The sequence below is a fragment of the Suricata suricatta genome, chromosome 8, assembly GCF_006229205.1.
Source record: "Suricata suricatta isolate VVHF042 chromosome 8, meerkat_22Aug2017_6uvM2_HiC, whole genome shotgun sequence".
Lineage (NCBI taxonomy): Eukaryota > Metazoa > Chordata > Mammalia > Carnivora > Herpestidae > Suricata > Suricata suricatta.
The window spans coordinates 132,515,995-132,530,323 of NC_043707.1; the positions used below are offsets into that span (position 1 = coordinate 132,515,995).

Genomic DNA, 14,329 nt, shown 5'->3' on the forward strand with positions numbered 1-14,329 from the left:
CACCCAGGGGACACGTGGCACTGCTGGGAGACATTTGTGATTGTCATAGTGGGCGGGGTGCTACTGGTATATAGTGGGTAGACAGCAGGAGTGCCCATAAACATCCTGCACCAGGTAGGACAGCCCTTGCACAACAATTATATATTTAAAATTTTTTAAATGTTTATTTTTGAAAGAGAGAGAGACAGACTGTGAGCAGGGGAGGGGGAGAGAGAGAGGGAGACACAGAATTGGAAGCAGGCTTCAGGCTCTGAGCTGTCAGCACAGAGCCCGACATGGGGCTCGAACCCACAAACCATGAGATCATGACCTGAGCCGAAGTCAGACGCTTAACTGACTGAGCCACGCAGGCGCCCCACCCCACACAACAATTATCTGATGGAACGTATCAATAGTGTCAAAGGTGAGAAACTCTGGCCTAGAGTAAGAGGCTGCAGGGGAGAAAGGGGACCCCGAAGTCAGATTACCCTGACCCCAGAGTTGTGCAGTTAGCCTAGAACGCCCTCCAGAATGCTCTGGCAGCAATGCCCCGCCCCCTCTCCCGGGCCTTGTCTGCCCAGCTAACACTCTTTGTCTGACTCTTTTTCTCTCTCTCTGCCTTTCACGAGCTATGGACACCCATTAAGACAGTGTATCTTGCCATGCTAGCTCCATCGAACGTGGCTCCAGAGTCTCTCAGCCCCGGTGGGCCTGCTGGTGATGTTTTGCAAACAAGCCTGTTTCTTCCAGCCCCAGAGAAATATGAGATGACATTTCTAAAAGCGTTACTTTGAAAAATGCCACGCTTAATCTCAAGGCACAAAGAACATTGTAGAAATTAGAATGGACTCAAGGAGTATTGGCCGGGCCGAGGTGGGATTTAAATGGCAGGTGCTGTGGGCTCACATTTTTCTACTGTGGTTGTTTTCCATTAATGCAGTTTATTGAAGAAAGGGACTGCTGGAACGTTTCTCTAGATGACAGTGACCCGTTGCAGATGTGAAGATTATAAATACAGTAAAACCTTGGTCTGCAAGCAGAATTTTTTCCGGAAATGTGCTTGTTATCCAAAGCACTTGCATATCAAAGTGAATCCCGGGGTACCTGGTGACTCAGTCGGTTAAGGGTCCAACTTCAGCTCAGGTCATGATCTCACAGTTCGTGGGTTTGAGCCCCATGTCGGGCTCTGTGCTGACAGCTCAGAGCCTGGAGCCTGCTTCAGAGTCTGTGTCTCCCTCTCTCTCTGACCCTTCCCTGCTTGCACTGTCTCTCTCTGTCTGTCAAAAAAAAAAAAAAAAAGCGACTCTCAAGAACCATTGGCTCAGTTGTGATCACGTGATGTTCGGCATCACATAAGATTCGTATGGCTAGATATCGCTTGTTTATCAAGTTAAAATTCAGTAGACATGTTTGCTCATCTTGTGGACCACTCGCAGAGCAAGTTACTGGCAATCCAGGGTTTTACTGTATCATCTTAGATTTAGAAAGTTTCTGGGTTTCGTGGAGTCCATGGCGTCCACCTTGTTTATGTTTATAATATCTTTGGCTTGGGGGGAGGGAGTGTTTAGAGGAGGCAGATCAATGGATTTTTTCACTTTTGCATTGAAGAAAACAGTGTCTACATGGGAACCCCAAAATAACTATGTCTTTAAGTTATCCTATTCTGTTCAAATGCATTTAAAATGCTCAGAAGAAGTAAACAAAACTTTGGCTTCTTTCAGAAAAAGGAAGTAAAAAAAACCTAGTCAAGCGTAACAGGAGAAAGACGCAGATCTCTGGTCCAGCTAATCCCGCGGTATATAAGGTCAGCACTGAATCAGGGAAAGGAGGTGCTATGAGTCTGGTTGCTAGGTGACAGTTCCCATGGGGAGGAGAGCATCAGCCCCAGTGGGTTGGCTGTGCGTACAGGAAAGATGGGCCAAGACTCAAGGAAAGAGGGAGCCTGTTTCTGAGCTGCAGAAGGAAAGATACGCAAACAAAGACCCAAAGGGTGGTCACTGGACTGCCTTGCAATTAGCAAGCTGCTCTTTGCAGTACAGATGCCTGCTAATTAGTGAGGTGTGAAGAGCTCATTCTGACTTTCAGATAATTCGGGAGATGGGTTGAAGGCCAGCTTTCTGAAACCTAAGAGAGCCGTTGAAGGTTTTCCTGTAAGTTGAAAGGAAGCCAGTGGTAAGTAGAGATTGCAGACAGTTGAGCTTAATGTCAAAATGGCGTCCTCACATTTCTGGGAAGCTGTGTTGGTAAAAGCAAGCTATGGAAACTGGCAGTGCTTCAGTGTTTTTCATCCATAAAATGGGCATAACAGCACTCCCTACCTCATGAGGTTGTTGCAAGAATTAAGAGTATGTATATAGCACTCAGATGAGTGCTTGCACATAGTAAGTGCAGCAGAATGTGAGTTTTCACTGCTTTATTTTTCTCCCCTCTTCCAGATCAGAAAGAGAAGATCTGATCTCTTTATGCATTTTAATATTAAGCATTTTCTTGTAGCTGAAGTTTGTGAAATAGTGGTGGTAACTTGACTTTGTATATAGTTCATATTGTGTATCCGTCAGGATGTGTAGATTATACTTGGTAACAAGCAGTCTTTGGTGTCTGACTACTCACACAAGTCTTTATCTTTTGTTCATGTCCAGTGAGAGTTTATAGTAGTTACCTAGGGCTGCCATAAGAGAATACCAGAGACTGGGTGGCTTAGATAACAGAAACGTATTTTCTCACAGTTCTGGAAGCTGGAAGTCCCATCAAGGTGCCGGCACGGTCAGTTTCTGGTGAAGCCTCTTTTCCTGGCTTGTAGATGGCCACTTTCTTACAGAGTCCTCACATGGCCTTACCTCTGTGCACATGCAGAGAGAGAAAGAGAGAGAGAGAGAGAGAGAGAGAGAGAGAGAGAGAGATTTATGTTGTCTCTTTCTTTCCTTTTTTTTTAATTTTTAAAAATATTTTATTTTAGAGAGAGAACATGTGCACAAGCATGGGAGAGGAGCAGAGGGAGAGAGAGACTCTCAAGCAGGCTCCACACTGGGTGGAGCCTGGCACGGGGCTCAATTCCACAACCTTGGGATCGTGACCTGAGCTGGAATCAAGACTTGGACACTCACCTGACTGAGCCACCCAGGGGCCCAATGTCTCTTCCTCTTCTTCCTTTAAAATTTTTTTAATGTTTATTTATTTTTGAGAGAGAGACAGACAGAGAGACAGAGCACAAGCAGGAGAGGGGCAGAGAGAGAGGGAGACACAGAATCTGAAGCAGACTCCAGGCTCTGAGCTGTCAGCTCAGAGCCCAGTGCAGGGCTTGAACTCATGTACTGTGAGATCATGACCCGAGCTGACATCGGACACTCAACTGACTGAACCACCCAGGCGCCCCATGTCTCTTTCTCTTCTTATGAGGACCCCAGTCCTATGAGATTAGGGCCGTACCCTTCTGATCTCATTTAGCCTTAATTATCTCCCATTATTGTCTCTAATTACAGACACATTGGGGGTTAGGTCTTTAACATATCAATTTCGGGGGGAAACAATTCAGTGCAGGTTGGTGGTGGAGGTGGGGCTTCTGTTCATGATACTCATTCGGAGACCCTGGTGAGCTGGGGGCTTCATCTCAAGCCATGCCCACCCTTCCCACCTCAGCTCTTGCTAAATGCCCCTTTGCTCACTGTGCTGCCCCTGGCTACATGGCATTCCCCAAACACTGAGCCCTTTGCCAATTTCCTGTCTCCTCTGCCTAGATTATTCCTTCATGATCGGTTCCATCTCATTCTTTAGATCTTCACTAAAACAGTACCCTCAAAACGCCCATCTAGAGACGGTCCCTGTCCCGGACACTTGTCATTTCACCCTAGTGTGTCATCTTAGCATTTATGTATTTCTTGATCTACTCATTAGCTGTTTAAAGCTAAGCAATGTGAGGACAAGAACTTTGTTTTGTCCATGGCTCTATCCCCAGGGCCAAGTATATAGTAGATACTCAATAAACATTTGTTGAGGGGCCCCTGGTGGCGCAGTCGGCTAAGCAGCCAACTTTGGCTCAGGTCATGATCTCGCAGTTCATGGGTTCGAGCCCTACATCAGGCTCTGTGCTGACAGCTCAGAGCTTGGAGCCTGTCTTCAGATTCTGTCTGTCTGTCTCTCTCTCTCTCTCTGTCCCTCCCCTACTCACGCTCTGTTTCTCTGTCTCTCAAAAATAAATAAACTTTAAAAAAATAAAATAATGCATGTTGAATGCATAAATGAATGTCTTCTAGAGTTTATACTCTCTGAGAGTAGGGGCCTTTATTTTTTTGCCTTGTTTATCACCAATCCCTTGGCACAGGATAAAGCGCTCAATAAATGTGGATTGAATAAATAAGCGAGTGTCTGGAGACTCATCGTCAGGGTGCTCAGATCTTCATGCCTCAGGCAAGTTTTCCTGTAGGCTCACTGAGTGAATGGAGGGTGTAGGATTCTCGCCCTCTTCCCCTGATGGCATGGTGAGGATGCACGTTATTGTATGTGAAGTGCTTAGAACAGCATCTGGCCTGTGGTAAGTTCTAGTTAGCATTTATAGTTATTGGGTTTTTGAAAATTTATTTATTTGAGAGAGAGAGAGAGAGAAAGCATGTGAGTGAGGGAGATGGGCAGAGGGTGAGAGAGAGAGAGAAAGAATCTCAAGCAGGCTCCACACTCAGCACAGGTTGTGATGTGGGGCTTGATCACTGGGATTATGACCTGAGCTGAAATCCAAAGTCGGACGCTTAACCAGCTGAGCCACCCGGGCACCCTCTTTATGGTGACAGCTTTAAAGCACGTTCTCACATGTACATAGGTGTCATCCTTTTCTAGATTGGACGGTGTGAAACTTCCTTTTAAATGAGCCAACCACCCTTCAAGTGAAATCTTAAGGGGACCCTTAATATATAAAACAAAGGTTACAAGGATTCCTCTGGGCATAGTTGGAGAGAATGTCCCAGAAGCTCTCACACCCTCCAGGGGACTCACATCTTCAGGCGGTTCTGAAGCACATGGAAACTAGGGGCGTCTGGATGGCTCAGTTAGTTAAGCGTCCGACTTTGGCTCAGGTCCATGGTCTCACGGTTCGTGGGTTTGAGCCCTGCATCAGGCTCTGTGCTGACAGCTAGCTCAGAGCCTGGAACCTGCTTCGGATTCTGTGTCTCCCTCTCTCTCTGACCCTCCCCTGCTCGCACGGTCTCTCTCTGTCTCTCAAAAAAAAAAAAATTGAAACACATGGAAAGTTCCCAGCAGCTTCGGCACCTGCTGTTTGAAGGCCTCCTTCAGATACAGCCTGTTTCCCCCACCCCTGTCACTTGAAAACCCTTCTAGGGCAGTGCTGCACTTACCCTCTGTTTGTGCCTGGAGGACAATGACAAGGAGGACACCTCCAGCTCGGGAAGTGACATTGCACCCTGGAGCGTGTTGTGTGGATGGGCACTGCCTATCCCCCTGCCCCCCTGCACCTGCCCCACCTCCGCCCACCGGCCCCCAAGGCCACATAGCTCCAGGTCTGGGTTAAGGTCTACAGAGGCCCTGACCTTGAATCTCCCTTTCTATCACCATCTGAGTGGTTCAAAACCCAGAGTTCCACACCTTAAGCAGGGCAAGGCATTTGGATTTTCCCATGGTGATTACTCTGGGACTTTTAAAAAGGCTTATATAATCAATTATAATCAACTGCCCCCCCTCCCCAACCCCTTAGGTTCTGGTGGAATACTCCTGTTCTGCCCTTAGTAAGCACTCACCTCTCCGACTTTCAGGCAATCCTGCAGACCTCTCTCTCACCCACCCCTCCCCCTGCCTCTTTCCCAGGCCACGAGGAAATCCAGTGCTCCCTGCCCCTGGGGAACAGGAGGATATTCCTGCACGAGTTGTCGGAGGCCAGCTTCAGCGAGTGCAGGTTCAACCTGTCGCTCACAGACCTGTTCATCATCATCTTCTCAGGCGTGGCGGTGTCCATTGCTGCTATCATCTCCAGCTTCTTCCTGGCCACCGTGGTGCAGTGCTTCCAGAGGTGTGCCCCCAACAAGGACACCGAAGACGAGGAGGATGAGGATGAGGATGATTGAGCCGCCCCCTCCCTTCCTGGATTGACAGAGCCCAGGCGGGGCTTCCCTCCGAGCCTAGAGGGAAGAGGGGAGGTGGGAAGTGGGAAGCAGTCAACCTGTGGTGCTCAGACTAGCACCTGCCCCCGGCTGTGCACCTGACCGTGAACCTGGCCATGCACCTGGCCATGAACCTGGCTGTGCACCTGACCATGAACCTGACTGTGAACCTGGCCATGAACCTGGCCATGAACCTGGCTGTGCACCTGACCATGAACCTGACCGTGAACCTGGCCGTGCACCCTGGGTACCCGCTGGGACTCCCATCTCAGAGTTTAGGACCTTAGGGGCAGACGAGCCCAGGAAGGATTCTGGAGGGACCTGCTTCTTGGCCTGAGGTGTGAGAATGGGGTGGAGAGAAGCTTCCCGCTGACCCTGAACCCCAAGCTGGGAGGAGCAGACACTTGCAGCTCCGACGGTGGGGCTTGTTTGTGCATCTGTGCTGTGGCCTGGGACACCAAGCAGCGGCCTCTTCCTCCTGGGACACAGCTACTCAGACAGGGACTCGCGTCCAAGACCCTATCCCTAGAATGGACTTCTACCATAACGGGCAGCTTCTAGGGGTCCACAGATGAACCCCCCTTTGGCTAAAGTGGCACCGAGGGAAAAGCTAAGATCTGGCCAAAAGGCGTTTGTTGCTATAATTTGGTGAGCAGGTGAGGAAGGCTCTTGCTGACAGAGCTCACACCCTGGTCCTCGGCCTGAGAGGAAGCAACTTGTAGAGGAAGGAGGGTCCGTCTTGTATACAGTCTCCGTGGCCTCTGTGCCCCGTCACTCCTTCCCCTGAAACACAGCCACTTGTCTCCCCTCCCCGGACCCCTCCCCGGACCTCCAGCTGGAATCCCTCCTCAGCCAGCTAACGCCTGGTCAGCCTCTAGCTCCAGAATGACTTTTCCCCCAAGGCCAGGATTCCAAAAAGCAGGTTGCAGCAAATCAACAAAATGCTAAAAAGCAACAACAGAAAACAAAACCAAACCTGAGACCTGGCCTCTGAGAAACCTCCGGCGGCGGCCTTAGGGTATGTGAGACATTTCTTTGGAGCACAGTTTGTGACAGGCAATGTTCTCCTGGATGTGGAAGTCGGCTCTTGGGTTCAGAGATAATGCAAAACCACATCCTGTGGCTGGCCGGTTAATGCAAAGCAACACTGTCAGCAGCATTGGACCCTGCTGGGGACTGAGACTTTGAGGGAGCCCAAGAGCAGCCCCTGGGGTGTTTCTGGGAACCACCTCTCCATTATTTCTCATAATATATTCCTTATGTGTTCTTCCATTGCTCATGGCTCCCTCCCATCTCTGCCTCTACAAAAGACCCACTGCACACTTGCTAAGGGCCAGGCGCTGGTCCGTGCAGTGTGGGTGTGCACTGAACAAGAAGACAGGGCTCCTGCTCACCTGGCCTCTATTCTTTTTAAGTTTATTTATTTATTTTGAGAGAGAGAGAGAAAGAGAGAGAGAGGAGGAGAGGCAGAGAGAGAGGGAGAGAGAGAATCCCAAGTAGGCTCTGTGCTGTTAGGAAAGAGCCTGACTCAGGGGTCGAACCTACAAACTGCAAGATCACCATCGAAGTCAAAACCAAGAGTCAGATGTTCAACCGACTGAGCCACCCAGGCACCTCTCTCTTGGCCTCTGTTCTTATGGGGAGAACATAAAATAAGCAGGCAGACAGAACTGTAATTGCAGGTGGTGATAGGAACCGTGAAAGAAATAAATGATGTCCTGCAACAGAGTCCTGGGTAGAAACTCTACAAGAATGGGTAATTGGGTATATTAGCCAGGGCTCCCTAGAGAAGCAGAACCCACAGGAGATACGTATTCTATATATCTATTAGTGTCCATCCATCCGTTCATCCATCCATCCACCCACCCATCCACCCACCCATCCACCCATCCATCCATCCGCCTGTCCATCCATCCATCCATGCATCCAGATTATAAGGAATTGGCTCACATTATATGGAAGCTGTGAAGTCTCACTATCTGCAGCTGGTCAGCTGGAGACCCAAGGGAAGAGAGTGGTGTAGCTCCAGACTGAGTCCCAGGGCCTGAGATCCAAGAGAGCCACTGGTCTCTGTTCTAGTCCAAGGGCAGGAGAAGACTCAGCTCAAGCAGTCAGGCAGACAGAGAAGGCTCGGGCGGGAGTTGGGGGGGATTGAATAATTCTCCCTTCCTTCACCTTTTTGTTCTATTCAGACCCCCAATGGATTGGATGCTGCCCGCCCACACTGGGGATGACATTTTACTTTACTGTGTATACAGATATAATGCTATTCTTATCCAGAGACATCCTTAAGGTCATACCCGGAAATAACCTTAAACCACAAGTTCAAAGCAAGTTGATGCATGAAATTAACCCTCACATGAGGGAAGGTCTCATTGGGTAGCTTCAAGCTGAATCCTGCCTCCTTCCCTCACCTCTTTGCTTCCTTCTCTCCCTCTCTCCTCTTCTCTTCTTCCCCTCTCTTCCTGTACTCTCCTTCCCCCTTCCCCCTTGATGAGACCCAAGCACCCCATCTGGCCCCCAACATTGTTGGCCCGAGAAGAAGAGACCACTAGCTTGGGGAGCTGTCTTGCCATAGAGTCACTGGGCAGGCAGGCACATCTTTCCGATGCTCCATGGCACCTCAGCACCAGAGGGACCCACCTGTGTGGGCTCCCCCTCAGCTCAGGTACCCCTTCCTTTGAGAAGACAGTATGAGCATCCTGAAAGTGGTCGTCATGCACGTTAGGTGCTGTGTGTATTCTAGGTTCCAGCCATCATGGGCACCCTCCTGTGAATGAAGGCTCACGGAGGTGTTGTCAGAGGGGACTCTGCTGACACTGGGCTACCCGAGAATATGGAAAAGACCATGGCAGAGGTGTGTGTCATGACCTCCGAGGCTGAGAGTGTGAGGCACAAATCAATCTAACGTCAGCATCTCCCCCTGGCCATGGACTCACTGAGATTTGTGTGGGGTCAGAATTGCTGTCCGTTGTCATGGGGTCCGACCCCACCCCCAGGAGCACCCTACAAGCGACACGGCTAAAGGCGCCAGATCCAACTGGGCCCCCGCCAAAGTTACAACTTGTTTCCCCCAGAATCCTAGGGCAATGGTGCCCCGAGCTGTGCAGTTAGTACCACGACCTTGGTCTGATCGGTTCCAGTGATTGAATTCCCACGTAGAGTCTGTTTTACCTCTCGTGTCCAACAGACTCAGCTATTTGCTTAGAAGGCATAAGCCCCGAACAGCACAGAGTTCTGTGGTCATTTCCTGAATGAACAAGTGAGTGGGGGAGGGGAACTTGTTGGGCACCCATCAGCCCCCACTTCTGCTGGCTGCACCCCAGAGTTTTGGAAGGAATGTGACTTTGGAAAAGAAGGGCTTTAAAATATTACCAGTTGAAACAGTCACTGCCGGACATAAAGCCTGTGAAACACTCAGGATGCTGAGGACAGGAGGGACATCCAAGCCCAAGAAAATACATACCGGCTAAAAGACTCGGCTGCACTGGGGAAATGCCTTTCGAGAAGGGACAGTGGCACAAACAACAGGAAGTGACCCAGTCATCTCTGACCAGATGTGGGGTCCAGGTTATAACCAACAGCAACAAGGACAATGCTACATATCGACTGAGGGCCTTCTGCACCAGAAATGCCCCCTATCAGATCGCCACCTGTGTCACTGAGTCTCAAATGTCACCTCCTCAGAGTAGCACAGCACTTACCCATGATGTGACATGCCTCCACCTGTTTGTTTATGTGCTTATGCTCTACCTCTCTGTTCTGGAACACAAGCTCCCCAAGAACCAGGACTTGGGGTGTCTGTGTCCCCAGGTTTAGAGCCAAGCCTAGCACACAACGGTGGCACAACCCATATGCATGTCAGTTAAAAAATCAAACAAAAGAATTCCACACACCACACTGGAAACGCGACAAACATGATAACTTGATAACTTGATAACTCCAGGAGAGAGCTGCTATTAACCCAATTCTACAGAGAAGGGAAACCAAGGCTCAGAGAAGGTGGGTAGGTGACAGGACATGGCAGAGCTAGATCAGATTCATATTTGAATGTGGAGGCCTGTGCTCCTGGCTCTAATCTTAGTTCATGTGCGTTGAGGACACTCTTGTGTGAGATGCTGGATCAGGCAATTCACAAACCCTGTAAGGAAGTGTATTCATCCGGGTCTCCCCGAGAAATAGAACCAATAAGATGTATATAGATGGAGAAAGAGATTCATTCCAAGGAATTGGTTTGTGTGATTGTGGAAGCTCACAAGTCCAAATTCTGCAGCACAGGCTGGCCAGCTGGAGACCCAGGGAAGAACCGACCTTGCAGTTCAAGTCTGGAGGCTGTCCCCTGTGTAATTCCCTTTTGGTTCCATTGAGGCTGATCCCATGAGGCCAGAGTATGCCTGGGCAATGTGTTTATTCAGAGTCCAGCCATTTAAGTGATCTCTGCTGAAAACACCCTTGGAGAAACATCCATCATAACGTTAGATCGCACATCTGAGCACCAGCCAACCTGACCCAGGAAAAGCAAACTATCACAGAGGGTACCATTATTCCTTCCCTTTTACAGATCCATGGCGCCTCTGTGTGGCCATTGAGAGAAGTGGTCTGGTCCTGGGAGTAACTTGCCTGGCCGGGCACAGCCTGTGAGGGAGTGGCCTCTGGCCACAGGCACACTGACCACTGAGCACACTCTCTCCATCCAACTGAATGTCTTTCTCAGGCCAGTGGAAGCGGGCTTCACAGGGACAGCATGGGGTGATGCTCTTCTCAGAGCTGTGTGCTGGGCTCCAGGAAGGGCAGCCTGCACTTGCTGGGTGCACCCAGGATGAGTTTATTTGGAGTCTCGAGTCTAATGTCTCAGACGGCTTCAGGAGAGTCAACACCACCAAAATATCTTGTCTCATTGTCTTGCTCTCCTTAATGTCTGATGACTAGGCTTCGGCCAGCATCACAGATGAGTTCATCTTCTTATGATGACAGTGGAGACCACCTGAAACAGAGGGGCTCCTGTTTTGAATCCAGCACTTTATTTTTTTTAACTAGATTTTTTAAATTTATATTTTTAATGTTTTTTATTTATTTTTGATACAAAAAGAGACAGAGCATGAGAGGGGGAGGGGCAGAGAGAGAAGGAGACACAGAATCTGAAGCAGGCTCCAAGCTCTGAGCTAGCTGTCAGCACAGAGCCTGACGTGGGGCTCGAACCCACGAATGTGAGATCTGACCTGAGCCGAAGTCAGAGGCTTAACCAACTGAGCCATGCAGGCGCCCCTGGATCCAGCACTTTAGAGGGTCCTATCCCAGCCTTACTCTAGCTGAGCGCTTCCCCCTGGAGAATCTGTAGAGGACAGGGTACATACTCACTCAAAACCAAGGCCCTCTTCTAGAACATTCTCTGGGCACATAGGACCCCAGAATTCCCCGCACAAATGATGTCAAATGATCTGCACCCACCATCCGTCTTCCAGAATGGACTGAGTGGCCAGGCAGTAGAGGTTGGCAGGGTGTGTGTGCACAGCGTGTGTGAACAGAGGTTGGATGTGTAGGCAGGGCTGTCCATGTAAGTGTGCACAAGACCCCCCGAGGCACAGGGTAGAGCCAGAGCTGGGAAGAGAATGGAGGTGGTCTTTGATAGCTCAGCTCTCCCCACAGGCCACATTCTGGTGCAGATTTCTAGGAACGCAAGAACCATTTGAAGCTGGTCTTCCAAGGATTAAGGTAGTTCTGTCAAGGTAGCTGGATGGAACACTTCTTTGTCAGTTCATCTTCATTTATGACTCACAATGGTCTCAATGTGGGTATGTGAAGGGTATTTTTACTCTTGTCCTAGCTTTATGGATTCTTCCAGGGGGGCCTGGGTACCACAGCAGCAACCAAAGGGCAGCCACAAGCCCTGGCTGTGGCCCCAGGACTCAATGCTGCTTCTGCTCTGCAGAGCCGATCCACACCCTTCATACAGAAAGCATGAAAAATGGACGCACACCAACGGCGTTCACCAGCGACAGAGACAGTTTGCATTGAACTTCTGTGCTTCAGCCACCCCCTTCCCCCCACTCCCTGCAATGCCCCTGCAGGCTCAGATGGCCAAAGTTACAGGCACAAATTCTAGGTTCCAATGCGGGGGGGCTGTTTTCTTCTAACGCTATTAAATTTAACTGGGCCCTGGAGCATATCACACCTCTAAGTCTCCTTAACATCCCGCCACCGCCAACTGACCCAGCCGCCAGCCCTGGGCCTTGACCATAAACTCCTTTTTAGTTGCTCCCAGTAGCCTCGAGGGTTAAGTAATGTCTTACTTGCAAAAATGGTCTGTTGAACCCTGGATGGTAAAACCGCCCCAAAGCAGACCCCTGTGGGTTTCATGCAGTCAACAAGGTAGGTTTGTTCTTTAAGACTCAGGCTCTGAACACACACCCAAACCTTACATTGTTTATGCACAGAAAAGACTTCTTTAAAAATGAAAAAGAACGTTTTTCTGCTATTTGCAAATATGATCCATTTTTGGAAAACACACTTTTCCAGGGTGCGAGTTATTATCTTTCGGCCTTGGCAAAAAATCCGACGTGCTCTTTGGCAAAACCTCGTACCTGTGTTCGGGACCGTTCATCAAGAACTCATTTGCCGCCTGGAGTTTCACTGGTATCTGAGAGCTAAGAATTGGTTTTCCAAGAATCGTTCTTTTGGGGTGTGTGACTCAGTGTAATACCACCACCCCCATCCAAGCCTCTAGCTGAATAATCAGAGTGAAACAACCATGGATGGGTTTAGCAGTTTCCAAAAGAGCCCTTGGAGGTGGGGGGTTAGCTCTTCAATGGAGTGTCTGTGTGCTCTGTCCCTGTAGCCAAATGCCCTGGGCCATGCCATGGACCCTCTAGAGCCACAACAGTAGAGCAGTGGGAGGGATGTCCCACCCAGTGCCTGGCCTGCCTCACTCCTTCCGAATTGCAATGGAGTCTCCGTAAGCGCTCACAGGTGCACAGAAGAGGGGCTTGTCTCTGGAGAACTGGAGAATCAGAGCCAGAATCCCGGCACCAGATAACAGGAGCCAAAGGCGAGTAGTCTAAAGACCTCTGGCACGTGATGAAGGAGCTCAGCTGTCCTTGTCACCATTTTATAATCAGCCCCCTGGCTGCCCCCGGTGCATCTTGGTGCTCATGGAGTCTGCATAAATGTCAGAGGCGGCTCTTATGTGCATAACCTGCACATCCCTGGGGGTCCACTAGCTAGAATACAAAGGAGGCCACATGAAGATTCCTTCAAATTGTGTATTCCTGGTAAATCCCACCTGCCTGATTGCAAGTCAGTGAAAGTGTCGCCCTGTCCACCCCCCACCCTACAGACTCTAAGTATTTCTGGGGATGGAGAGTCTCAGGCTTCAAACCCACCCTTAAACTGGCATCCACCGAGTATCCATCATGTCTGCTGAGGTCCACCCTTGTCCTGGATGGTGTGGCCTCAATGCGCCCTGCTGGGGCTCCTTGGGGGACACCTACCCCACAATCAGTGCCCTTGCCCACGTGTTTAGTCCCACACCCCCATCCCTGGAGGTGCTCTCATGGGCCACCTTCCTTTCAGCCCTCACTCACCCTACAGAGCCTCAGTGTGTGTCCCATGAAAATGGGGACAATGCCCCCTCTACAGGGCCAGAATAGTCTCTAGGCTAGGCTTAGACGCAGACCTTCTAAGATCCTTTCAATTTCTCCATCTCTTGGCTTCCTCTCTGGACACCAAAACCTCCCTATCATCAGGCCTTCCTCCACTCAGGTTTATGGACATGAACAAACAGATTCCCCAGGTAGGGACATCACCACTTGTAGCCATGACAATGAGCTGGCTTCGGAACCAGATGAGGCTGAGGTGGGGCAGGCAGGGATATTCAGCACCTCGGTTGTTTCCTTATTGGTCAGGGAGGTTGCAGGGACCTGCTGAGGTGGGGAAAGTTGTGGGGTCTCTGCAGCCTTGCAAATATATCTGGGAAGACAAGAAATGCAAGGCAAGATGTTCCCACCACAGGGCTCCAAGATGGCACCGTGGATGTCTCCGCCAGTTCCATGGAGCCCTCTGCCCCCAAAAATGCCCGTGATTCTGTAAACTCCATGAGGTCCCCATCACTAAATGCCTTGAGCAGGCCTGGCACAAAGGAGCCCTCCATTACCACACGAACGAGGAATACACACTCTTTTCCATCCAAAGAGATCACACCAGCTGGCTTCCCTTAAGGAAGGAAGTACAAGGGGGTGAGGAGGAAAAGCAGA

At 50.0% G+C, this 14,329-nt stretch overlaps 1 protein-coding gene across 1 annotated transcript in view; it reads left to right on the forward strand.

Annotated features, from left to right (window-relative positions):
• The window catches only part of LRRC38 (leucine rich repeat containing 38), a 39,319-nt gene extending 31,965 nt beyond the window's left edge, over positions 1-7,354 (forward strand). Inside the window, exon 5 of the mRNA XM_029945907.1 lies at positions 5,788-7,354. Coding sequence (XP_029801767.1) covers positions 5,788-6,044 — 257 coding nt within the window. The 3' untranslated portion in view covers positions 6,045-7,354. The remainder of the gene's footprint in view (positions 1-5,787) is intronic.
• Positions 7,355-14,329: the final 6,975 nt, after the last annotated feature.